This window comes from Clytia hemisphaerica, unplaced genomic scaffold (genome assembly GCF_902728285.1).
Source record: "Clytia hemisphaerica strain Z4C2 unplaced genomic scaffold, Clytia hemisphaerica genome assembly, whole genome shotgun sequence".
NCBI classification, from domain to species: Eukaryota; Metazoa; Cnidaria; class Hydrozoa; order Leptothecata; family Clytiidae; genus Clytia; species Clytia hemisphaerica.
Genome location: NW_027103289.1, coordinates 874,872 through 900,186, shown reverse-complemented (window position 1 = coordinate 900,186; position 25,315 = coordinate 874,872). Strand labels below are relative to the sequence as shown.

General features: G+C 37.9%; 1 protein-coding gene across 1 annotated transcript in view; it reads left to right on the top strand.

Annotated features, from left to right (window-relative positions):
* The window catches only part of LOC136809511 (serine-rich adhesin for platelets-like), a 29,015-nt gene extending 6,000 nt beyond the window's left edge, over window positions 1-23,015 (top strand). Inside the window, exons 2-14 of the mRNA XM_067066052.1 lie at window positions 7,607-7,717; window positions 8,504-8,662; window positions 9,369-9,590; window positions 10,010-10,382; window positions 11,471-11,652; window positions 12,138-12,210; window positions 12,775-12,888; window positions 13,678-13,766; window positions 14,213-14,521; window positions 16,263-16,872; window positions 17,877-17,936; window positions 18,250-20,903; window positions 21,158-23,015. Coding sequence (XP_066922153.1) covers window positions 7,607-7,717; window positions 8,504-8,662; window positions 9,369-9,590; window positions 10,010-10,382; window positions 11,471-11,652; window positions 12,138-12,210; window positions 12,775-12,888; window positions 13,678-13,766; window positions 14,213-14,521; window positions 16,263-16,872; window positions 17,877-17,936; window positions 18,250-20,903; window positions 21,158-22,939 — 6,738 coding nt within the window. The 3' untranslated portion in view covers window positions 22,940-23,015. The remainder of the gene's footprint in view (window positions 1-7,606; window positions 7,718-8,503; window positions 8,663-9,368; window positions 9,591-10,009; window positions 10,383-11,470; window positions 11,653-12,137; window positions 12,211-12,774; window positions 12,889-13,677; window positions 13,767-14,212; window positions 14,522-16,262; window positions 16,873-17,876; window positions 17,937-18,249; window positions 20,904-21,157) is intronic.
* Window positions 23,016-25,315: the final 2,300 nt, after the last annotated feature.

The following is a 25,315-nucleotide window of genomic DNA, read 5'->3' as shown; positions in this document are numbered from 1 at the left end:
GGAAAAAATCTTTTTTTTTTCTTTTTTTCTATTTGGTTGAGTTGTAGGAGGCTTTGAGGCCTATTTTCGCAACTATAGACGCTTTCAATGAGCGCCCCATCAGCACCTTGGACTGACTACCCAATTCTCCTCACATGGCATGGGTTGACCCTGGCAAAGGTTCATTCACTTGCCAAGTGAACCGCTGCGAGTGGGAATCGAACCTCAGTCGCCTGTGCAGCAACCAAGGTCAATGGCCACTATACCACAGCGCCTATAATCTAAAATGGTGGAAAGAGTTGCGGAAAGACAAAGGCGCCCCGCTGCTTTGAGGGTGGTAACGCCAAAATGCCCGATATAATCTTCCAACAGAAGGCGAGTTAGTTGCCACGCAAGTTACGTCATGCACTCCACCGCAGTGCACAACGAAGCGTGTTTCAATGAACATTGTGGGCAACACCCCTCAAACCCCCACCTGAAAAAGGTCACCCCCACCTACATAGGGTTACCCCCACCTGAAATCTCATATCAGCCCAACCCCCACCTTTTTCAGCAACCTCGCCGGTAGAAAGGGGCTACACCATACTCCAACTCATATGCGCAAAACGGCGCAATCGAATCACACCTTCGAATTTGGAGGTCTTGTTCCTTTTAGGAACACTAAAGATCCCAGTTAAAAGTCCTGAGGACTACAAACTGGAAAGGAAAAGACTGGAGAAAAAACGAACTCTTTTTAACCTTCAGAACTTATGACAGTCATTTGTTTATATTTTTATCTAGTATAGTGGAAAGTTGAAAAAGACAAAAAAGTACAAAATCAAACGAAGTTAAATACAGAAAACTTGACAACCCCCACCTGAAAAATGTTACCCCCACCTACATAGGGTTACCCCCACCTGAAATTTCTCATCAACCCAACCCCCACCTATTTTTAAAAATCTGAAAATCCCCAAACCCAGGGGGGGTGCCCACTATGAATGAATATCATTAATTATAAGAATATCTTATGTGCTTACCTTCAGTAAACTTTGAGTGCTTTATTGAAAATGAAGAAGGTAAGAAGATAAAAAATGCGCTGGATAATTTTCATTGTAACAGTTTGGTCAATCATCGTGGCTAGTTCGAAACGCAGGTTCAGGTTTCAGGTTACAGGTTCAGGTTTCAAGTTACAGGTTAAATCTTTTTGATGGAAATTTCAAAAATAAAATATCCCAACGTGTAGAGTGTAGCTTTGCGGTTTCGACAATATATAAATTATTCTATAATTGTTAGTAGTCATTGAATTATCATACAAAGTAAAATGTCTGTTTTTATTTTGAAACCCGTTCAATTTACTGACTTAATATTCATTTTACAGACTGGTGTTTCTAATCCGAAGTTCACGCACTGTGGATCGATCCCCTGATCGAATCTGATACGGTTCGGGTCAAAGTCCCAATTTTTGACCAGGTTTTGATATTTTATGTTTTTTTTGGGTGAAGATTCCAAAAAAGTGGTCCGAAGTCCTGAAAAGTTCATGGGAAGGCTATACAGGGGGGGGGTTAGAACTCCTACCAGACCAGCTTGGAGTCCCCGGTGGGACGGAAATGGAAAGCAGTGAGACGTTTCTACAACTTGTGAACCACTTGTACTAACGTACACCTTCAGCCATGTCTAAAAAATACTCTGAGGGGTCCCTATTGAGCTCTGGGCCAAGCCAAGCTAGCAAAGGAATGACATCGCTGAGAAATAACACTTAAGCACGGCTCTAAGTTGGCTCAGTGGTACAAGGTGTTGGGTTCACGTACTAAGGATCCACGGATCAAACCGAGGTTGGGTCAACCTTAAAATTTTTATCCAGGTTTTGATATTTCATGTTTTTTTGGGTGTAGATTCCGAAAAATTAGGTCCCAAGTCCTGAAAAGTTGACGGAAGGGCGCTACGGACCGTAAAGGACCATACGGGACAGTAAATGACCCCCTCCCCCAGGGCCGGACTGGGTAAGTCTCACAACTTGAAACTTTCTGGAGACGTCAAGCATATCGAAGGGGGAAAGCATGCCAAATTTCATACGGGCCGTGCAAGGTACGCTGCAGGGCATCCCCGTACGAACGATTGCCAGGCCGTACAGCGTTTTTAGTCCGTCAATTTTTCTCTTTTATCCCCCACAAGAGGTATACTAGTATACTATAATTTTACATTTTAATTGCCTTTTTATTGATAACATTTTTTACGATTTTTTACCATGACTTTTATAAATAGTAGCTTTTATTCTTTGTACTTACTTTTTGCCTGAATGATGTATTAGATAGAATACGAAATATAGCATATTTTACTTGAGATCACTTCGTCTGTTACTTCAAGATTTTTGATGTCAGAATGAATCTTTTCGGACTTTCTTTTGTTTTATGGTTTTTAAAATTATCGGCTGGTTATGGATACTAGAAATACATAAAGATTAAGAAACGTTGTATTTCTTTTCAATACTTAAAGTTTCTTGCTTTCGCATTCATCAGTTGATTAGAAATAACTATCAAAACAAAATCCCACGTTTATTTAAAAAATTCAATACAGCGTCTTCATATAAAAAATTGACGTCAATCTTTAGAATCGAAGTTTTCAAGTAGGTGTTTGTTTATGTGCCGGCATTTTGAGATAAGTTCAGATCTAGAGTTCAGTAAATTGTCTTTACGCAAAGATATTTCAAATTTTTCATTCAAACAAAGGTCACATTTCAGGCTGCTTCTGTTGAACGGTTTGCACTTTCTTACAATTCGCCATGTAACTTTAGGGTTGGTCTGGTTACGAGAATGCCGCCAAAATTCGTTCGAGAGCTCGGTTTCATTTTCGTATTTGGCGTGGTTGAACGATTTCTTGTGGTTCGCATATCGCTTTTTGAAGGTTGTTTCTGCGAGACCGATGTAAATTTTTGGTGGTAAATTCTCGTCGTCCGTTGTCAGTGTGGCTTCGTAAACAGTGTTTTTTAGCTAAGCAGTTACCGTTCATGGGGCATTGATTTTTGACGATACAGTTGCATGTTTTGGTTGGTTGTACGATGTTTTGGTTTTTAAGTACTGCTTTGTTATGCCCATCGATGATGGCTTTCATGTTGGTCGTGCAGCTATAGCTAACTTTGACTGTATTTCGATTGAACAGCTTGTGGTATTTATGATGACGAGGAAAGTGTTTGTCGATCAACTTCAAGAACTTTTGTGCGATATTTGTTTCGACCGATTTGCTGAAGGGAGGGTTAAACCAAATGACGTTGTGTTTTCTTTGGCGTGTCTGTGGTCTGTTCACTGTTGGTGTGTAGATTAAGTTGGTTTCATAGCCGGCGTCTTTCAAAGCCTTTTCGTAAATGGGTTTTGCTTCATTGAAGATTTGTTCATTGGACGAATGCTCCGATAATCGTTTTCCAATCGTTTTTGGCAGTTGTTGGATGATGTTTGGTGGGTGGTTGGATTGGGTGTTGATGTACTGTAAGTTGTTATCTGGTTTATGGTAAGGTCGGAATGTACCATCGTTTAAATTGAACGTAACATCAAGGTAATCGACAACCTTTTTATTGCATTCGATCACAATGTCTAAATCGAAGTCTTTGAAAGTTTTTGTTATTTTCTTTTTGATTCTTTCGGATTTTGAACCATTTTTATATACTAGAAATATATACAGAAGAAAACTATATACATGTTAGAAAAAAAACTTTTAACATACACAGAAAAGAGAAAAATAAATAAGAATTTTTTTATCTGGTCTGCAAACTTCAAGTCGAAATGATATTATCTGGTCTGGCAATTATTCCGTTTTAACCTGTAACCTGAAACCTGAAACCTGAAACCTGAAACCTGAACCTGTAACCTGAAACCTGAACCTGCGTTTCGAACTAGCCGTCAATCATCGCTGAAAGTTTGAAAAAGTTTTTCTTTCCGCCATCTTGTTTTAGAATGAGAATTATTTTCGTTTCCAGTTCACATGGAAATACTTTCATCCAATCAGATGTGCGATTTCACTTTCGCTTTCTCTAGTCCAATAAGACTGCGGGATTTGAGTGATTTGACATCTCTATTGAAAAACCTGGCGAAATAAAATAGAAATACAGGGGGTGACACTACTGGCTACAGGAGCTGAAAGCAAATAATTAAGGCCAATTATTTTGGTTTTTCTGAAGGACAAAAGGTATAGGAAGCTTTACTGAAGGAGGGATACGACAGCGACTATCTATTTAAAAGATATGGACAAAAAAGGGCACTTTTTTTGGTGATAATTTTTAAGATTTAACTTAGAAACTTTAAAATTCCCTTACCCCCGTCTCGGGCCCCCCCTGATATGAGCAAGGGAACCATGTTGGCCATCCCTACTGAAAATTTCAGATCAAAACAAACAAGGAATTAATTCCTGTAACTCGATGAAAATTGGAAAAAGCTGGTTTTTGACTGTTCTCGACTTCAGTTGAGCTACAATCTGACAATGTCTGTCTGTCTGTCTGTCTGTCTGTCTGTCTGTCTGTCTGTCTGTCTGTCTGTCTGTCTGTCTGTCTGTCTGTCTGTCTGTCTGTCTGTCTGTCTGTCTGTCTGTCTGTCTGTCTGTCTGTCTGTCTGTCTGTCTGTCTGTCTGTCTGTCTGTCTGTCTGTCTGTCTGTCTGTCTGTCTGTCTGTCTGTCTTGTCTGTCTGTCTGTCTGTCTGTCTGTCTGTCTGTCTGTCTGTCTGTCTGTCTGTCTGTCTGTCTGTCTGTCTGTCTGTCTGTCTGTCTGTCTGTCTGTCTGTCTGTCTGTCTGTCTGTCTGTCTGTCTGAGAGCCTGGAGACTTCAAAAATGGTCGGATTTGGCTGAAATTTGGCACACTTGTTCCTTGGGTGAATATCTGGGGGGTCTTTTTTTCATTTTTCAAAAATTTTGATTTTTGGGGCCTGGGGACGAGTTTTTCGCCAAAACGAGGCTAAAACTTTGGGGCAGCCTGGAGACTTCAAAAATTGTTTGATTTGGCTGAACTTTTGCACACTTGTTCCTTGGGTGAATATCTGGTCTACAATTGGGCCTATGAATAATTTGAAGCCACTGAAATTGAGCCCAGTGCGTTGTGCACGTTCGACTATTTCTGATCCTAAAGTGCTATTTTTTGGTGAAAGCTATGCAATTTATGTTTGGATTTCTAAAAAGCTTTACCATTCATTGTCAATATATTTTTTATTTGAAAGTAATTGCTTCATGGAATAAAAAGATATAGTCAAATCTTGTAGGGTCATTTTTCAAAAAAAATTGCCAAAATCGATTTTTAAATTTCGCCATTTTACCCTATGCAAACGCACGTGGGGCCACTCACAAATCGATTTTTCCCACGCTTAGTAGCGTCATTCCGACGCTAATTAAAAAACCCACCCTCCCCCTACCCTTAGCGTCATATTATAAAATATACTGAAAATTGACTGAAAACCTTTTTTCCTTTCTCACTTCGAGTATTGATGTTCCACTGCCAGAGAAGTTGCTTCCCCCTTCTTCTGCTTGGTACATTTTGCTTGTTTTTCAATAGCTGTTTCGGTGCCTTGATCAAAATTTGTTAAATTCTTTCCCCTCTCTTTTAGTCCCGCAAAGGCTTACAATTCTAATACCCCCGATGTTTTCTTATCCTCTAAGAGACCACATGCCATGCTTTTGTTTAATAATGAGTTTCGGGGACAAATTTACTTTGTGTAAGAAATCACACAAATAATCACTTTTAATACTTATTACACACACATAAAACTTAAAAAGCGCTTTGATATTAATTCCCGCGAAAATTATTTCCTTAACTCGAACAAATTTGCGTTCCTCGTGCATGTTCAAGTTATTGACACTACACTGTAAAAGTTTAGAAAACAATTCTAAGAAAGATTGTTTTGCGATAAAGGTTTATGACTTTTTTTTAAACTCAGTTTTGAACCAATCAGAACGCTTGGAGAGATTGATTGATACAGGGAACAGAGAAGAACGTAATAAGAGAGAATTATTTCTTAAGTAACAAAGGAGGGGAAGGAATTTTGATATTAATTCTTGATCAAAAGAATTGGATCTTATCAGAATACGATTTAGAAATTATTGTTCCTATAACATTTTCAAAAACACTTACAATTTATCAAAGCCCTGTTTTTTTAATAGACGCGAATTTGTAGCAATACATACAACTTTTCGAATGCAAAATGGTAGCTCAAGCTTTGAACTTTTTTTTTATAAACAACAAAGCGGGCAACAAAATCAACCCTAATAGCTGCAGAATAATAGCTATCTATTAGAAGAAAGATCAACTTAAATTTTGATGGGTCATTTATTAAATTCGGTTCATTAGATCAAGAGTTATGCTCAATTGAATAAAAAACTTACTTTCAGAAAGTGCCCGAAAACGTTAAAAATCGACCTATCAAATTTTATTTTAAAATTGGCAATCGCAATAGACGTTACATGATTAAGAGTATTTCAATTAAACACATAAATTTTGAAACTGATGGGTTCAAAAGGGTTTAAAATCTTCATTAAAATCATTTTAATTTACTTTCACCGAAATTTTCATCAGAGTTTTGGTTCTAGACTGGATAAAGTTTATGTAAGACTGGATGTACCTCGAAACCCATTTTGATGTATTTTTATAAATTTTACCAGATTTTTTGGCTTTTTTCGACGAATTTTCTTCTTTTTATTGAAATTCAACCTTCCTTTATAGAACAAAAGGTCCTTTAGACAGCTAATTATTATTTTTAAATGACTGAAACGAAAATACCGATGCATCATGTAATTATACTCCTGTTTAATTTGATGGTCGATAGGTCGATTTTTAATGTGTTTGAGCACTTTCAAAAAGAAACTTTTTTATTCAATTGAGCATAAGTTTCGATCTAATGAACCGAATTTAATAAATGACCCATCAAAATTTAAGTTGATTTTTCTTCTTTCCAATGAAGTAGGAATGGTTCTTTTAAAATTTTTAGATTTCGAGAAAATCAGTTTCATAGAGAGAAACTTTTTTGTGGCGCACACGGTACCTTTCCCAGGTTGTTGGTCTTTTTTATCCTTTGTAAAGTGGTAGCAGGAAAGCTTTGACAGGAATGAGGAAGTTGGTACCTTATTGATATTATATTTCGCGTGCTACAAATTTTCGCGGGTACTTAATTTCGCGATTTTTTAGGCCAAACTTTGCAAAATTTAATACCGTTTAAATTTTTCAAAAGTACAAAATCGTGAAATTAAATACACGCGAAAAATTTTCAAAATAGGTCGAAAATCGAAAATACTTTGTTACACCTAGTTACTATTTTTGTCAATAGTTTTGTTACTATTTTTGGTATGTTTACACCCAATACGTTGTGTTTCAAGCGAAATCAGTCATTTTTCTAAAATGCCCAATTTAGTGAATCGTAAAATTTAATACACGCGAAAATTTCCAGAAACCGGCAATCGCGAAATTTAGTACACGCGAAAAATGTTTCCTCGAGAACACGTGAAATATAATACCAATAAGGTATTTATGAAAATACTATTATTAGCAAATTAGTAGACAACTTAAAACGTGTTGTTTTATTTGATTTGGTTGCACATCACAAGGCTTTTTATGTTTCTCCTATTTAGCAAATGTATACTTGATGATTTTGTTGAACTGGTGACCTATTATGTTTATTTTTCAGCATGGAAAAAGACACTATAAAGTTCGATGGGCGGATAGTTGGGAGCCTGAAGAAAATCTTGCAGGTTGCCCACAAATGATTGAAGATTTCTGGAAGAAGAATAAGTCAGAGGTACCCTGTATATAACTTTATTTATCAAAAGGATCTATTCTACCTAAAAAGTATAAGAATTACAGCTACTGAGTTGGTCTTATATCGACATCCCTCCTCTAATTCTGACACCCTTCTTTTGAGTTAGGAATAATATGAAGGTCGGAATCCCAGATGGAAACTTTTTTTCTTTGCTTGGCGATCAGAGAGGAAAAAATCTTTTGTCTAATCATTGATTCCCACCTTCCTATTATTCCCATCTCTTATAAAAGGTGTCAAAATTAGAGGAGGGATGTCGACATTAGAGGAGGGATGTCGACATTAGAGGAGGGATGTCGACATTAGACCAACTTACAGCTTTACCCTTTTCCCATAAGAACAGGACTTTTTGCCATAACCTCACTTTAAGATATAATTTTACAGAGCATACTCTAAGGTCCCGAATAGTAGGGGGTCTGAAAAAGGGGAGGGGTCCGAATCTTTTTCAAAATATTATAAACAGGGGCCTTTTTGCTGGGGACTGTAAATGGTACCTAAGAAAAGCTCAAAATACGGTAATTATAGACTTTTAAAACCAGGCTATTTAGAACAGTTCAGTTTTTGATAGCTGAGGTGAAAATATTTTGAAAAATAAATAAACGGGGGCCTCTTTAAGAACAGGGGGGGGAGCAGTTCCAAATTTTTTTTGAAAAACTAATAACCGAGTGGAGACGTTTATTCGGGACCTTAGAGTAACAAAACGAGATGTTGAAATCCTACCCCATTATGATGTGGTGTGTTGATTTTTTTTAAACACACCTTTTTCAGAAACGAAGCAAAGGTTCAATAACCAGGAATAAACGTAAAAGAACAAGGCAACTACGCGGAGACACACCTCCAGCATCACCACCGCCAAATCACAACGATACTGATAGCTCTGACGAAAGTGACGATTCTGATGACCAACCATTGGGCAAGACGAATAAGGTACGTTTTATTAATACATAGGAGTGGAGTGGAGTGGTGGAAAGCACGACAAATTAGATTTGGTACAACACTGGACCTCTACAGCTCGAATGGGATTTTCCAGAAATAGTCCATGCCCCCCTGTTGAGGATATCGGGTATCCAGGGGGTTAACGATTTTTGTTCAAAAGTGGATATCCAAGGGTTAAATATCTACAAGGGAGCGGATATCCAGCGAATAAAGTGTCTTTTCAAGTAAAAAATACGATATCCAGGGGTAAGTACCTTTATAAGAGAGGATATCCAGGGGGTTCGATACTTCGAAAAATCAATAACCTCAACAGTGGGGGTAAAATTTTTTTCTGGAAAAGCCCCAATGTCTCCTTAACTTGAACGAGTTTCTGGCTTTCATTTAACAATGCTTAAATCTTACTCCATAACTCGATCAATCGGCCTGGTTGAATAATGCTCATTGGAGATACAGGACACCCTTAAAGGGATAATCAGATGGTTTAAGATATTTTACCTGTAGATTATTTCAATGATTCTGAGCCAAGCCTCTTACTCTTTTCCTAAGTCGAGATATTAGTTCGAATAAAAGATTTGGAGGTTTAGCTCAGGACTATGGAAAGAATGTACATGTGAAATATCTCAAAACCATCTGATTAGCCCTAATTAAAGTTTGAAGGTACAGAGAATCTAACTAATCTAAAGTTATTTCCTTCTAGAGAAAACAACGAACTAAAAAGAACAAACGACCGCGCGTCGAAAGTACCAGCAGTAGCGGTGATGCCAGACAACAAGGAGGAGAAGAGAGAGCCGAGGAGAACAGTCTAGATAATGAGATTACTGAAAATACAACAAGCCTCGGCAATTCAAACCAGCAAGAAAAGCTACAAGCTCCAATGATTGGTTTTGGTGACCAAGAAACTTCTACAGACATGAATATCGTGAGTTTTATGAAAAAATTTTGAAATAATTGTCACTCCAAAAATTGGTTATTCCATAAAAAGATTTTACCACTCCCCACGTAGAGGAGGTTACTTTTGAAATGTCGAACATTTTATAGTGAATATCCTGGATTTTGGATAAATTTTAAAGGTACCTTTTGGATTTCGACTTCAATTTAGTAACCTTCATTCAAGTTTTAGATAAAAAATTATGATCTCTTCGTTTTTGAATGTAGGGTGTTATGAATAAAGATTATACTTGCGCAAAAAGTGTCATACTTTTAAATTGCCAATGTGAGCTAATTATAGAGCAATCTTTAAATGAGTAAGTTCAAGCAGTTATAATTTTCTTTGGAAAAATTGAAAAGTGAAAAATCAACCTAGTGCTAATCTGTTTTTAACTTTTATTTCTTTTTCAGGATAACGAACCAACTTTCGACGATACGGGCGAGCCGCCTCCAATCGAAGAAATTAACGCCCCCAACTCTTCAACCACCCAACGTCCAACCACTCCGTCAATATCACCGGTCGATAATAATATCCAGCCGCCTCCAATTGAAGAAATCAATGCTGGTGCGCCACAAATTCATTATCAAAAGGAAACATCCAAGGATGGCAATGAGGAGGAAGAACCTACTATGCAACAATTAGCGCAGATTTCTAATGATTCGCTTCTTCCTTTAGACACTCCGGTTTGTCAGGCGTCTTCTCTTAGAGTTAAAGATGCATCACCAAATTCTACCTCAGCACAGAAGACAGAGAATCAACCACCTTTTGCCACAACAACAGCAGGTTGGTTCCATAGATTCATAAAGCCCGAAGGGCTAAATGTCGTGCTTCGGCTGAAAAGTGTGCCGTGGTTAGTTAGGAAATCCTACCTAGGTCACGTGACATTACAATAGAATCAGAAGCTTTGCGGGTTTTCGAAACAGTACCAATATTTTTTCCGATATTCATTGTTTTGCCTGCGATGGCTTAAAGCACAACATCTAGCCCTTCGGGCTTTATAAATCTGTGGTTGGTTTCCGGTTTGCTGCTTTTCTTATCAAATGGATCATTCAGAGGGGATTCAAAGTTACTCTATCACACCTCAGAACTAAGCCTTCCCAAGAATTCGTTCAGCGTTCAGGAAAGGAAATTTAAAGTAAGATCTAAGGTCTATTTGAGCCGTACCCACTAAAACGTTTGTCTCGTATGCGTCTTGTCGTGCTACATATTTAAAATTCTTTTTTCAAGAAGTGCATTTTTCTTGTCCGGAAAGGGTTAAGAAAAAGATTCGAATTTTAGTGAAATTTCATAAAACTTTCGCTGAACGGTCAAAGCTGTTTCACTCAAACTGTAGCATAACCTAGTAAACTAGTCGGTTATTACTTATAATAAAACTGTCAATCAAATAATGTAAACACTAATTAAATTTTCAGCGCGCGTGAGAGAAAGGAAAATAACCGACTAGAAGCTACTTCCAACGCCTCTTTTTCTTCACCTAAATTCGAAAGGAGAGACATACAGATTTCTGTATGCATGACCCGTGCGGGATTGCATTTATTTTTCTTTCTGTTTATTGTATTTTTGGAAATGCTCATTTTATTTATATGTTCCCATGTTTAATGTTACTATGAAATATCATTTAGTCAAACAAGTTGGATGGATTCTCAAAAACCTAGAAAAGGTTGTAAAATTAAACAACGTTTTTTGAGGGAAGAAACTTCTAGTCGTTGAAATTCAGAAAAGACACGCAACCTCACCTCTTCGTTCTTTTTATTTGGAGCTTGAATTTTTTGTATATAGGTCTGTTTTCAACGGCTAGTTTACTAGTCTAACTGTAGCACGCCACAAAGTCCTCATATAAGTTTAATTCCCTAACTATATTTTCCTGTTAGCTACTTCAACGTCCACAACGTTTTCATCATTAACCAGAGCAAACCAACGTCTCGCAGCTTCCAACAACCGACAGAATTGCATTGACGTCGACGAAGTGTACACGGATGACGTCACGTCAAAAATTCTGGAAGAAAAAATTGTCGTCGTCAAAAAAGAACCTCTTAGTGAACCGGAGGATGAAGTGAGTTATGCTTGTTGAATTTTACAAAATTCGCCGAAACTAGTTTTCGCCAAATTAAAGTTTTTTTTTGTTAATTTGAAATTTTGCCCCTAATTTTATGCCAGAACAAAATTCACAAAGAAATTGCGTTAATTGCCAAAATAAATTTTGACCAAAAATTAAAAGGTCTAGGTTACTCGTCAAAATAAGGTCTCGCCAAATTTGTTTATCTAGGATTTCAGCCCCTTATTATTGATTTAGTTCCCTTAAGTTAATTTCCCTGTAGCTATTTGGAGACTTGCCAGTAATTCCTAGTTGCCTTAGTTAACTCCACCCAGTTTTTATTGAAAAAAAGTTTTCTACTGTCTAAAGTAAATTCTTGATTATTATTTTGCTCTAAATAGCCTCATTTTAGTCTCTTACAATTTGGCATGAGCTTATCGTTTCATCTAAAGGAACGTTGTCAAATTTCGATCCCTGATGTTGTAATAACTTTTTATTTTCAGGAGCTGTCTTTCAAGAGAACAGCTAAGATTAAAGCTGGATTTACCATCAGGAAACTTGCGGAAAAAGAATTAGGTAATACCACAATTTTTGCGAAAATTGGGTGAAAAAGAGGCCGATTCGCGAAAAGTCCACGCGAAAATTAATCCACTAAACAGTCCAAATTCTAGAAAGGCAGGAAAGCGTCCGTTGGTGACCAAAATGGCATTTTTTCTGCTGTTTTTTCATAAGAAAGGCTATTTTACCATTATTTTTTATAATTAAAGAAGGGCAGCGTCTGATAGCCTGACGCTAAAAAGGCATAAAAAATGGCCTGCTATAAAGGTAGCATCCCAAGTTCAATTTCCAGTCACTATCGCCTCTGGGTAATACACTCTCCTTAGCTCTAATATCTAGGGTTACCCACTAGTTAGACCCTTGTGTATGGGTAGGGGAAGGCACTTAAGAACCTTTGTCATTCTACTATCTATTTTATCTTCTTTTTTTGGCACCTTTGACAATCTAATTTCATCCTCAGACACACAAGAGATTTATGGGGAGCTATAGTAATTTTGACATTCTACTATTCCATCTTCAGACACACACGAGATATATGGAGGGAGCTTTAGCACTTCTAACAATTTACCTTTTCATTTTCAGACACACAAGAAAGTTCAGATTCGAACGAAGAGGACGAATACGTTCAACAACCTGAAGAAGATGATCAAGATGATGATGACATCTCTGCTGATGATTCCAATGGAACGAACAGAAGTGGGTTTTAACCATCGAGTTTCAAGTCCGAAAAGCTAGAGAGGAGTCTTTTCCCGAGCAAGAAAAATTGAAAAGCCCCCAAGCAAGAAAAAGTGAAGCCCCCGAAAAGAAAAAGTGAAGCCTTTTAGATTTGCGCCGCTTTTGGAATGAGGAATTGAATCTAACGCTTCTTTCACTTTAACGTTGTATATGTTTTGGAATCTGGCGATGCATTTCACTTTCAAATGGTGTGGGTCACGCGTTTTCGATGGGGAAATAAGTGGCTTTATTTCTCATGCCTGTCTGCCATCATGATTGTTAATGATTTATTTGTCTATGGCCTTTTGATCCACACATTACAATATAGCCTCCCTAAATCGATCCTAAGATTCAAGTTAGCTAGTAAGAAAGTAGACATTTAATATAGAATTGCAAAGGAAATCAGTGAAACTAAGGAATCGTTGATCAATTGTTGTTTCCACTCTGAATCTTGTACACGTTTTTTTATAAGAACATCCACAATTTTTGAAGCCTTTGGATGTTCTTTAAATTTTTGAGTTTTAAGCCTAAGAATGTTCTTAACATGTTCTTAATTTCACCATTTTGTGAGAGTTTTTGTTCATTTTACTTTGAAATTAAGTGTTTTAGAGTCTGCGAAGCCTTAAAATGTTCTTAACTTGTTATTAGCCTTTTGGCCATCGAAGCCTTATGTTCTTATATAGTTTGTTCCTATAAAGAAAAACGTGTAGGACTATAGTTTTTTCTTACTTTCTTTAGATCTCATTATCATCTTTTCAATCTTATTTTAAGGAGAAGAACAACAAAGAGTAAATTCTGCAATGCCTACATCGTCCTTCCAATCTGCCATGGAAACGCTTTTGACGTTGAACGTCACAACGGTTTGTGCTCAATAAACTAATGTTTGCCTTTTAAGATGAAATATTTTATGAGAACTAAAAGTTGAAGTTTTCACTGACTCCACTATGTTTGCTTCCCATGCTGAAATTCGATTCCAGTTTCGAAAATTTCTAAACAAAGATTCTATACGGCGAGTTAAGCATCTCTTCTATCTTGTAACTGTAACCATACTGTACGTGTCCCAAGTTTGTTCCTGTCTTCAATGAGCATCAAAAAGTCAATATTCAATGTTAAAAGGCGGATTTCCATCTCAGCGAATTATATGAAAAAGGCTTAAAAGCCATCTCAAGATTCTGTATAATTATTTACTAAAATGTCAAAAATATGGGCTAATCTTTTGTGTGAAATCCATTATCCGGTTCAGATGAAAATCCTTGCTTTGACCACTGAATATTACACCGTTCATTTTTCACTTGCTACCTTCTAGGTACAATCTCAACAACACCAGAGAATCTCATCATTTACAAACACAAAAGCCCCTACAACCACCACCATCACATCCTTCCGTTGTCCAACGGGTGCTATCACCAATACTTTTGCCTCTATCCGACCTACCTTAATCACCTCCACCACCAGCTGTGGTTCAGCTTCGACCATAGTATCCTTTCAATCACGACCGTTGCCTGTTCCGAAAGGGCCGGTACCAGATGACAACCCAGAGATGGCGAGGACATTCGAAAGGTTTCAAAAATGGAGCCAGTTTCAACAAAAAGAACTACTCACTGTTTCAATTAAGGTATGAGGAATTTTAGCTCACTGGGTATTTCTTCTTTCTTCATTTAATATTGCAGCTTTTTGGACCTACCCTAAGGTAGTCCTTTAAATTAACCCTTGTCCGTCCGTCCGTTCGTCTGTTGCCAGCTTTTCTCGGGATCGGCTCATTAGTTTTTTCTAATTTTTTGCACAATGATGCAAAATGGCAATGCCCAAAATGTGACGGAGCCCGATTTTCGAAAAAAAATTATTTCCGGCCGAAAATGCCGGAAATATGCCGGAAAACCCGGTTTTTTGGCATTTTCTCAAGATTTCATCATTAGTTTTTTCTGATTTTTTGCACAAAGATGCGTATTAGCAATGCCCATAACTTGGCCGAGTCCGATTTTTGAGAAAAAATTTTTTCCGGTCGAAAATGCCGGAAATATGCCGGAAATCGCCATTTTTTGCAGATTTTCATCGGACTTTTTCCTTTTATTTCGTTGTTTTTCCACACAAAAACATTATTGATAGCAATGCCCACCATGAAGCATGGTTCAATCGTCAATAGAACTGAGTTTTGAAGCCGGAACTTTCTAAAAATCGCCGGTGCAGCCCATTTCCGCCGGAAAAACGGTATTTCTTGATTTTCTCGAGCTGTACTTTATATTTTTTTATGAAATTTTGCACACTGATGCAAAATGATAATACCTAAAATGTGACGGAGCCTGATTTTGGAAAAAAAAAATTTTCCGGCCGAAAATGCCGGAAATATGCCGGAAAAACAGGTTTTTTGGCATTTTCTCGAGATTTTATCATTAGTTATTTCTGATTTTTTGCTCAAAGATGCGTATTAACAATGCCCAAAACATGGCCGAGTCCGATTTTTGAGAAAAATTTTTTTCCGGCCGAAAATACCGGAAATATGCCGGAAAAACTGTTTATTTGGCATTTTCTTGAGATTTTATCATAGTTTTTTCTGATTTTTTGCTCAAAGATGCCTAATAACAATGCCCCAAAACATGGCCGAGTCCGATTTTTGAGAAAAAGATTTTTCCGGCCGAAAATGCCGGAAATATGCCGGAAATATGCCGGAAATCGCCGTTTTTGCAGATTTGAATTGGGCTTTTTCCGTACATTTCTTTGTTTTTTCACTTAAAAAAATTATTGATAACAATGCCACCATCAAGCATGATTCAATTGTCAATAAAACTTTTGCAATTTTGCAACCAGAACTTTCTATTTCTTTTTTCCCTAAACCCCTCCCCCCATCAACAATCAATGATGACATTTAATGCATTTTCGCTAAGCGCTATATTTTCTTAATGATTGCTTTTCTCCTTATTGCTATCTAAGTTTCATCATCAGGTAGGTCCATTCAGCATGTTGCTTGTCTTTTATTAAATTTAATTCGTTATGAGTGGTCACTCTTTTTGGCTACAATTTGGAAACCACTTCAGCGTGACCAGACTTAGCTCCTTGAGAATGGTTTCCATTTGGAAGCAAAGAAGAGTTCACACTTAAACTTAAAGCAAACACACCTTCAACAGGAATATCTCCAGTCGAGATTCCCCTCCTGCTTTTAAACATCGAAACTCCAGAACCTCTATATTTCATTAGTTTCACTGTTTGTTAGACGTACTACTTTTTTGTTTTTTTTTGGGGTGGCGGGGGGTAAGACTTCGCTTCTATAAAAATGCAAATTTCCAAGAAACTTTGATATACTGCTTAAATCTACTCGAAGTCATCGGCCAAGATATTTAAGATCCCCATTTTTTTCTTAGGCGGTTGCTAAACAAGTATTCACTAGTAAAGAGACCTCAGACGGCTCTATCAAGACACGCATTAACAATTGGCTCACCGATCGAATTCGTAAAAAGTTTGGCCGACAACCTGGTAACGCCATTTTGAATCACCCAACGTACTCGCAAATTGTGGATAACCTTGCTGCTAAAGTCTTCGAAGCTGTAAAACATATATTTAAACAATCTGGTTCTTCGGACCAGAAACAAGACCAGGGACCCCAATTAGTTGCGTTATCTTCAGGGTCGAATGTTCCACAACCACGGCCCTCAAATCTGCAGCAACCACAGGGCTCGCATCAAAGACATCCTCTACCCAACATCTTGCGGCCCCGACAGCCACCGACTCCACCGGCACAGCACCAAACACAACAGCCGCAGCAACACCCAATATCACAACTTCAGCAATTATCTCAACAACCACGAAGCGTTGCGATGTGTCCAATACCAATCGCAGTGGACCCACAACTTCCACCGTACGACTTGAACGACCCGCAGACACAGATGCAATCGCAAGTGATGCATAGATTTGCATCCGTTCACCAGCAAATGAACTTGCAACATCTGTATACTGATCCAAGGCTCATACCAGGTATTTGCATGATTAACAATTTTGTATTCCCTTGTTTACACGACTAAAGGTTTTCACTCAAAATAATTACTTTTCAATCAATTACGTTAATGCAACTCCTCTACGCATTTAAATGTGGCTTACCAAAATTTTGAGAATTAACCTTCGTCCGTGAACTACGATTTTTGTAATTCACTGCTTCCTTCCCTCCACTCAATCTTAATCTTTCACAGCCATATAATTTTCAACACTAGATAGGCCAGGATAGGCTAATTGCTCAAACACTGAAAACATGTTCAGTTTCATAGTCGATGACTAGTTCCTCCATATTATTTTCTGTTTCCACTACTAGATTTTTCATTTTTTCAGACACTTCCTTTTTATATATGGGAACCTCGACAGTTAAGTAGTAAGGGATCGGCGGTGAGAGCGCGTCAATCTAAGGACCTTACATCAAAGTAATTTGATGATCCTGTACTTACATCAAAGTAATTTGATGATCCTGTAAAGGGATTTTCCAGAAAAAAATTGGGTGGGGGAGGATGGAGGATATAACATTTTTTGGAAATTTACCCCCAGACATTGTGACTTTTGACCCCCCCCCCCCGGAGAGCAGGTCAAACCCCCCGGACAAGCATTAGTTGATACCCACTGGACATTCAAAATTACCCTCAAACAGAGCAAAATTACCCCCAAACAGAAGAGCAGGTTTACCCCCCGGACAAGGCATTTTTGTAGATTTTTCACTACCAACAGGGCACTATATCCTCCACCCCCCATGTAAGAACATTTTCTGGAAGAGCCTAAAAACTCGAACGCTATCATCTTTCATGCAGATGCCTTCAAAACGGTTGACAGATGCGCATTACTGAATTTCAATAAAAGAGTACTCACTCACTTTTTGAAAATTTGACGTTTACGTGAGACACTATGTTCCATCTGCATAGTCTATGAGCAAACAAATGCTGGGGTCCATAATCTTAATACACTTCATAAAATAACAAAACTATCATTTTCCCTTTTAGGTTCTCAGCCAGCTTTATACCATAACGCGCATTTTCAACCTATTCCTGGTGCAAGGCCTAGTAAGTAATTTCTGTATTAATTTTACTTGGCATTAGTAGTGTAGTGGCCATTTTCCTTGACTTCTATTTGGGAGGACAGGGTTTCATTCTCGCTAAAGGCATCGTCGTCAAAAGCATACGTAAGAACAATATAGCTGGGTGTCCACTGCTAGAAATAAGTTAATAAAGCAAAATAAGCAATAACCAATGAAAAAAATATTTTATCCTACACTGCTTATGGTTTTCACTCTGCCGCTAAAAAGAATAACAGATTTTAAATTCCAGATCATTTCCTAAGACTAAATTTGAAATCAATTTTCATTTCCTTTCACAGTCGGTCCTATACACTCTCAGCAGCAACCCATACAGTCGATTGGTATTCGTATGGGCCAAACCTCCATAAGAGCGCAGCAGCCTAGGCTGACCCATCTGAACATCCAACAACCGTCTCAAAGTGGTATCCGGGTGGGATTATCGCCAGACGGGACGCAGCAGCGGGTCCGCTATCCAGGAGTATTTCCAACGCAACAACGTAACATCCAAACTTCTCAAATAGTGACGGGAACAAACCAACACAGCCGGGAAAACAACCCCCAAAGGATCAACGCCTCAATTGCAAGCCAGCAACCAAACAGACACCAAGTCAATATTATGAGGGGTACCCACCCTACCTCCCCACCCGCCAACCAGCAACTGCCTCGACCCTCCTTCTCCGCAGTGAGGCACCCATCACCTCCATCTGGAGGCAGCAATCAACAACAACTCATTCATCAAAATCAACAGCAGCTCCCTCAAAGGACACAATTCTCTTCCACCAACCACGCCCAGCTCCCTCAAAGGACACAATACTCCTCCGCCAACCACGCCCAGCAACGACACCCATTCCCGCCCCTCACGAACAACCCACAAAATTCAAGATCATCTGTCTATACTCAAGGACCTACTTCCATGATCAAAACAGCAAGACCACAGGGATCTGCCCAATTCAACCAGAGACTTCCAACACAACAGAACCAAAACCAAAACAGATTTCCACGACCTAACCCACAACAAGCTCCAGTTGTCCAACAACAAACTCACTTTCACCCAAGAGTCGTCAACTTTGGCAAACTACATTCTTTCCGTATCAACGATTTGATGGGAGAGCTTACTAATCTGTCTACTGAAAGCCAATCATCCACCCATCAATCTTCCCAGGCTGTTCAACCCGTTCAAAACATAACACAAGACCAAAGATCACCTCAATCCTTTCAGCAACAACCTCCTACTATGTTTAACCGAACGCCAACATCTCAGATTGTAACGAGCCAGAAATCCCTTCAAAAGCAACCTCTAGAATCACTCAACCAACGAGTTCAACCAGTACCTGCTCAGATTCTACAACATGTAACACCAACATCGAAGTCTCAAGCTCCTTCATCAAGTACCCAACAAACGCCACCAGTTACTTCTCAACAAGCTCCAACAGCCACAACTGTGATAACCAATCAACAGACTTTCCAACCACCGTCAACATCCTCATTACCAACTATCGCCGCGACCATTGTATCAGAATCGCAGCAACAATCTTCATCAACAACAACCTCCACAGGACCACGAATCAAACACACCAATCCTACAGCATCAATCAAACGCTACATACCAAGGAAATCATTCAAAGGACCTGCCCTATCTTTCCAAGACCGCCAGTACGAAGCGGGTGAAATGACACCCGCCCTACGCGACGATTTCATGATTCCGTCAATCCCGCCCATCAGTTTGCCAGAGATGCCGGAGGAGGAAGACAATCCGTTAGAATTCTCAGATATAGTATCGCCGTCTTCTCCGAGAGCTAATGACATTCCAATTGATACGTCCTGTTCGAATGAAAAGAAAACAACGCCAGAAAAACAAGAATCTAAAGATCCTGGAGAGCCAGTTATGGCTATGGAAACAAATTCTGCAAACCTTGATGATATTGAAACAGATTTAACTGACCAGACAGATAACACCACTGCTCCAACTGTGGCTTCTCAATCACCTTCAAAACCCCAATCAAAAGACCCTGAAGCAACACCAATGTCACAAGAACTTGAATCTTCATCTATCAATGACAAAGATACAGCTACAATATTGGCTTCAGATTCTCAGCTGTCTTCTTCAGAAGAAAGTCAATGTATGGATGAACCAATACAATCACCAGGACAACCACCGATCATGGCCATGGAAATTGACGAAAGTGAAAGTGATTTCAGCTCTGGTAAAACTAATGATGTGGTGAACAGCACAGTCATTGATAACGAACTGTTGACCAAGTCTAAAGATAGTGATACCGAAATGCCCGAGAATAAAACTGCCGATATATGCAGCACGATCGAAGAATCGAATAAAGATCGAAACATTCATAGTGATACCGAAATGTCTGAGAATACAACTCAAGAATCATCAGCCAATACCTCTAGTGCGACCGAAGAATCGAATAAAACTGACAAAGATCTAAGCATCGGAGCATCTGAGCCAAAACCGTCATCACCAAAAGCTTCAGAATCTAACAAAGATGATTGTCGGAAAGATGAAAAAGAGCTTCTGGAGGAGTCAAAAGCAACTGAGGATGATGAAACGGAGATCACTGACCAGGAAGCTCTGGCCATTGCTGGCTGTCTTGGATTAGATCCTTCCGATAATAGTCCTGAACCCGATAATGAGATTCAAGGAACGAAAAGGGTTGATCAAGAAACAGAAGGGGTTGATCAAGAAACAGAAGGGGCTGACCAGGCTTCAGAAAGGAAGGATCAAGTAACAGAAGGGGTTGATCAAACTGATTCTCCCAAAGACGATTCAGATGAAGAAATCACGATCATTAATTCAAAATCTACTCCGGTCCCCGAACGCAAACCACCACCAGAGCGTGTCGGAGGGAGCGGTCTCTCTTTTACAGCAGAAGAAGAGGACGTACCCCATTCGGTGACCAGTTACATAAAGAGGCATTATCAATCTATATTGGATATGGTACGTATGCCGAAAAGTTTTATCTTTATTTCTCTTTATTTAGACGACTTGTCCCTTTTGTTCCATGGTTATGCTAAAGAGGCTGAGACTGAAAAATAGACTGAAAAAAAGACTATAAAAGTTAATTTTCCATCTTGTGATAAATATGAATGCGAAAGCATACCAGAAATTGATTTTGTGGTTCGCTGAGGTTTTAGAACGTTCTTGTTTATTGGAATGTCAGTTTTATGTTTTTAAATTTTTCCATTTGATAGGTGGGTGACAAAAGATCAAGTCTTGGACCCAAACTCCATTTACACAGTGACGGTTCAATTGAGATTTCCCTCAAAGAGGGTGGATACATCCGGATACGTTATAAAGATCTTGTACGGGCTGATCACGAACGTAAAGCACGCTTACGTCAAACCGCAAATACGACCGCAGGCTCGGCGTTGAGGGCTCAAAACGCCGTTGTTCTTATAGACGAGTCGACAACGTCAGCGACGACGGACAATACCGGTAAACTAGGCGGTAGTAAAGAGACTATGTCGGATTCCACCCAACCTGATACCAGTAGGAAAACTAATATGGAATCGAAAAGGTTCGGTCCGGGTCTGATTAAAAAAGAGAAATCGCCAAACCGAAACACCGAAAAAAACGAAACTCTACTAATTACGCAAACTGGAAATTCAAATGATTCGACAAGTACTACACACAGTATTAATACAGTAACGAAAGGAGATACGAACAACAAAAACAGAAGTGTCAATATAGAAAGTGACAATACTTCAACCACTATAAAAGATAAAACGGGCATCAAAACCTCGAACAAAAGTGACGAAAACTTTACAGCAAAACAAACTCAAAATCTTGATAAAATGAATGAAAATTTATCAACTCGGAATGATATTAAAGATAATGAGAGGACGCAAAATATGTTAGATGACATTGATGTAACAAAGATTTCAAAGCAAGAAAATTTAAAGTTTGATATAAAAGGTTCATCAACATCACAAAATTCGAATGAGGTCAATTTGGCAATAAACACATCTAAGGACACGTTGAAATCGAACGATGAAAGCTCTACTAAATCTGGCGGTAGCAATTCTCTTTCAAATGAAACTCCTAGTAATACTGATAATAGTGATTCAGCTCCTGAACATCGAAAGGTAGACAAAAAAGACAGTTCGAAAGGTATTTTTTCTAAAGATGAAACTAAAAACTCTACTGCGAATCATTCAGGTTCTGATATAAAAAACAAAGACCATACTTCTATGGATGAACGCATTATCAAGGAAAACTTGAATGAATTGAATGATAGCCCTGTCATGAATGAAAATGAGTTATTGGATTTTGACGATTCTGATGGTAATGACGAGGACATGGATGATAAATTATTGACGGAGGATCAATTGTTAGGTAATGACGACGAGGACGAGGATGGTGTTGAGATGACGAGTTCTACAGTACAAAGTGATACTTCGAAACCCGAAAAGAGTGAAAATCTTAATATTGAAAAGAAAGATTTTGTTAGTAAAACTGAGATTACCAAAAGTTGTCAAGAGACAACAGAAGTAGACACTGGAATACGTATAACTCGTATAATAGATACGGAAGTGAAAAAATCTGCAGTTGCGGCTTCCACTGGAGAACTGAGCTCTAACTCATCAAAAAGTATCGCTCAAGGGAGTGGCACTATAGAATCTTCAAATAAAGAACTGAACCGTACAAATATGGACACGCCAGGATCAAAAGCAACAGAACAGAAACTCGATAGTAAAACTATGAATAATACAAGAGTTGATTCACTAGACTTGGATTTTGAAACTGATCAGATAGCTTCTAGTCCAAATTTAAAATCATGGGAACCTAATTTAAACATAGACTCTACACCAACCAAAAATCAATCTGACGTCAACAAAAATATCCAATCAGATTCCTCGAAATTTGACCATGTGACCAGCAGGAACCAATCAGAACGCTCGAAATCTGTGGACAGGAATAAACAATCCTCTACATCTTCAAAGTTTAAAGGTGTCAATTTACCCTTTCTATAATGATCGTTTTTAGTTTAGATGTTGATCTTATATTTTTCTACGATTTCAATTATTTTTGACGTCTTTCGTTTTGATATAGAGCTATTGCTTTAAGAAGCATTCGTTCGATCTTAGGTCTCCAAAACAACTGCGTTTTCAAAAAGCACATTCAAGAGATGTGTGGGTTATGTGTGGTATTACTTATTTGAGCTTCTAAGAACAATATGAGATTTTCTATAATTGAAGCTAATTCTCAGTCCCCGTTAAAAAAAAGCTTAAACTATCAGGAAATTAATTTCATAGAGAACTAATTTTGACAAACTCTACCAAAGATCGCCAAGTTACATCTTACCAAAATTAAGTAAATGCCAATCTTTCAAAAGATTTTTACTACTCGCCAAAATATGTTCCTTTAAGGGACAGTCAACTATCTCTAATTCGAGCCTCTAAAATTCGGATCCTTTTGCAATTCGAATTGAAAATTGGTTCCCTCAATTGGAAAGTAGTGTTAAATACTCTTTGTAATACGAACTTCCCTTACTTAGAAGACATTTCTTTAAAGGGCGAATAAGAGAGAGTCAAACGTACTTTATTTCAGGTTCTATCTGAATACAACATTATTATAATGTCGTTTTTTTTTTCAATCGACAAAAAGTACTAAAAGTAAATTTTTAGCTCATTTTCACATAGATACCATATATAGAATTTTTTAACATTTTTGAGATGAAAAGCATAGAGACGTTTTATGAAAATATTTTTACTCCGCATAAAAAGTTTTTGGAACTTTTATTTTTTCATTTTGTCATCTAGAAAAAGTCTCGGATATTTAAGATCACCGTTACTTTTGGACGAAATCAGCGGTGCAAAGAATTTCTACAGATTTCTGCTTTTTACCGTATTTTTAGCCAAAATGTCACGGTGATATTTTTCTAGATTCTTTTGCATTAAAGGTTTTGTTTTTAAATAAGAGTGATGTCGTTTGCTTACTCATCAATTTTAATTCGCAAGCTTTTATACATTGGATTGACACCAATGTGGAGCAAGATTGGTCAGAAAGAGGAAAAAAAAAATTTGTTTTGCTTATATAAGCATGATATAGCAATAGGCATGGCACTGTCCTGATATGAAATATGTGTCTGATATAACTAACATGATAATGCTCTAAAGTCCCGAATAATAGGGGGTCTCCGAAGTTGGGAGTTTGAAATTGTACCTAAAAACCCCATAATATGGTAATTATATACCAAAATCAGGCTATTTACAGCGATCCATCTTTTGATAACTGAAAATATTTTCAAAAATAACAAACGTGGAGGTTCTTAAACCTTTAAAAAAGGGGGGAGAGGTCCGAAATTTTTTTGAAAATTTATAAATTTATATTTATATTTTGAAAATATTTACTCAGGATCTTAGAGTACAAAGACAAAGGAAAGAAATTTAGTCCACGAGGGTTGCCTATTAGGTACCAGATAAACTGAATGTTTCATTCTACAAAAGTTATTTTCTAAATTTTCATGCTTCACTTTTAGACAGACAATTATTAAAATGAAATTATCACAGATAATACTTTTCATTGTACTGGAAATTGAGATGATGAAGCACGGAACAGAGTATTTCTTAACGATTATCGGAGAAGTGCCAGATGGTATAACACGGAACAGGATGTCTCTTTCGTCAACGATCATTAGATGACTAGCAACAGAGGTTGTTGAATGGTCACATACTCACACCTTGTAAGTTGATAAATTATTTTCTTACTCTTCATTGCTTTTGAGGAGCCCTATTTTATAGGTTTTGGTTTCCATTCTTCGAAATGAGGTTTCATAAAAATTTTCATAGAGTTCAACCATCTGCCGTCGGAGATTTTTTTCTCGACCCTTTAAAAGCTCGAGATTTATGATATTTATGACGTAATGTTTTTTATGGAACACCCCGGTTTTTACCAATGTTAAATTAAAACTAGAAAAAGATTTATCCCGGTTATTCGAACTTACACTTATTCGAATAATCCGTTTATTGGAAGTGAGATTGCGTTCTCCTTGGATCTGCTTACCCTACTCAGGTAAAAAACTCTCGGTTATTCGAACTTTCAGCTAAATTAAGGCTAAATCATCCTGAGTTATTCAAGTTTCTTTCCTATTGGTTTTTTTTTTTATCGTTGATTCTGCGATTAAAATACTTTTCTTCGAAAAATCAGATTACAATATTTATGGCTATTTACACTCTTCAAGCTGAAGCTGGTGTTTACACTAAACTGAACCACAATGCCTCAATTACATCAGAAAAGTCCATCTTTTTACCATAAGGGAACTAATTTTCGCGGAAACCTATTTTCGCGGTGCGAGGGTATGAAATTGGCGTTTTTTTGCGGAACTAATTTTTTCGTGGCTGACACCC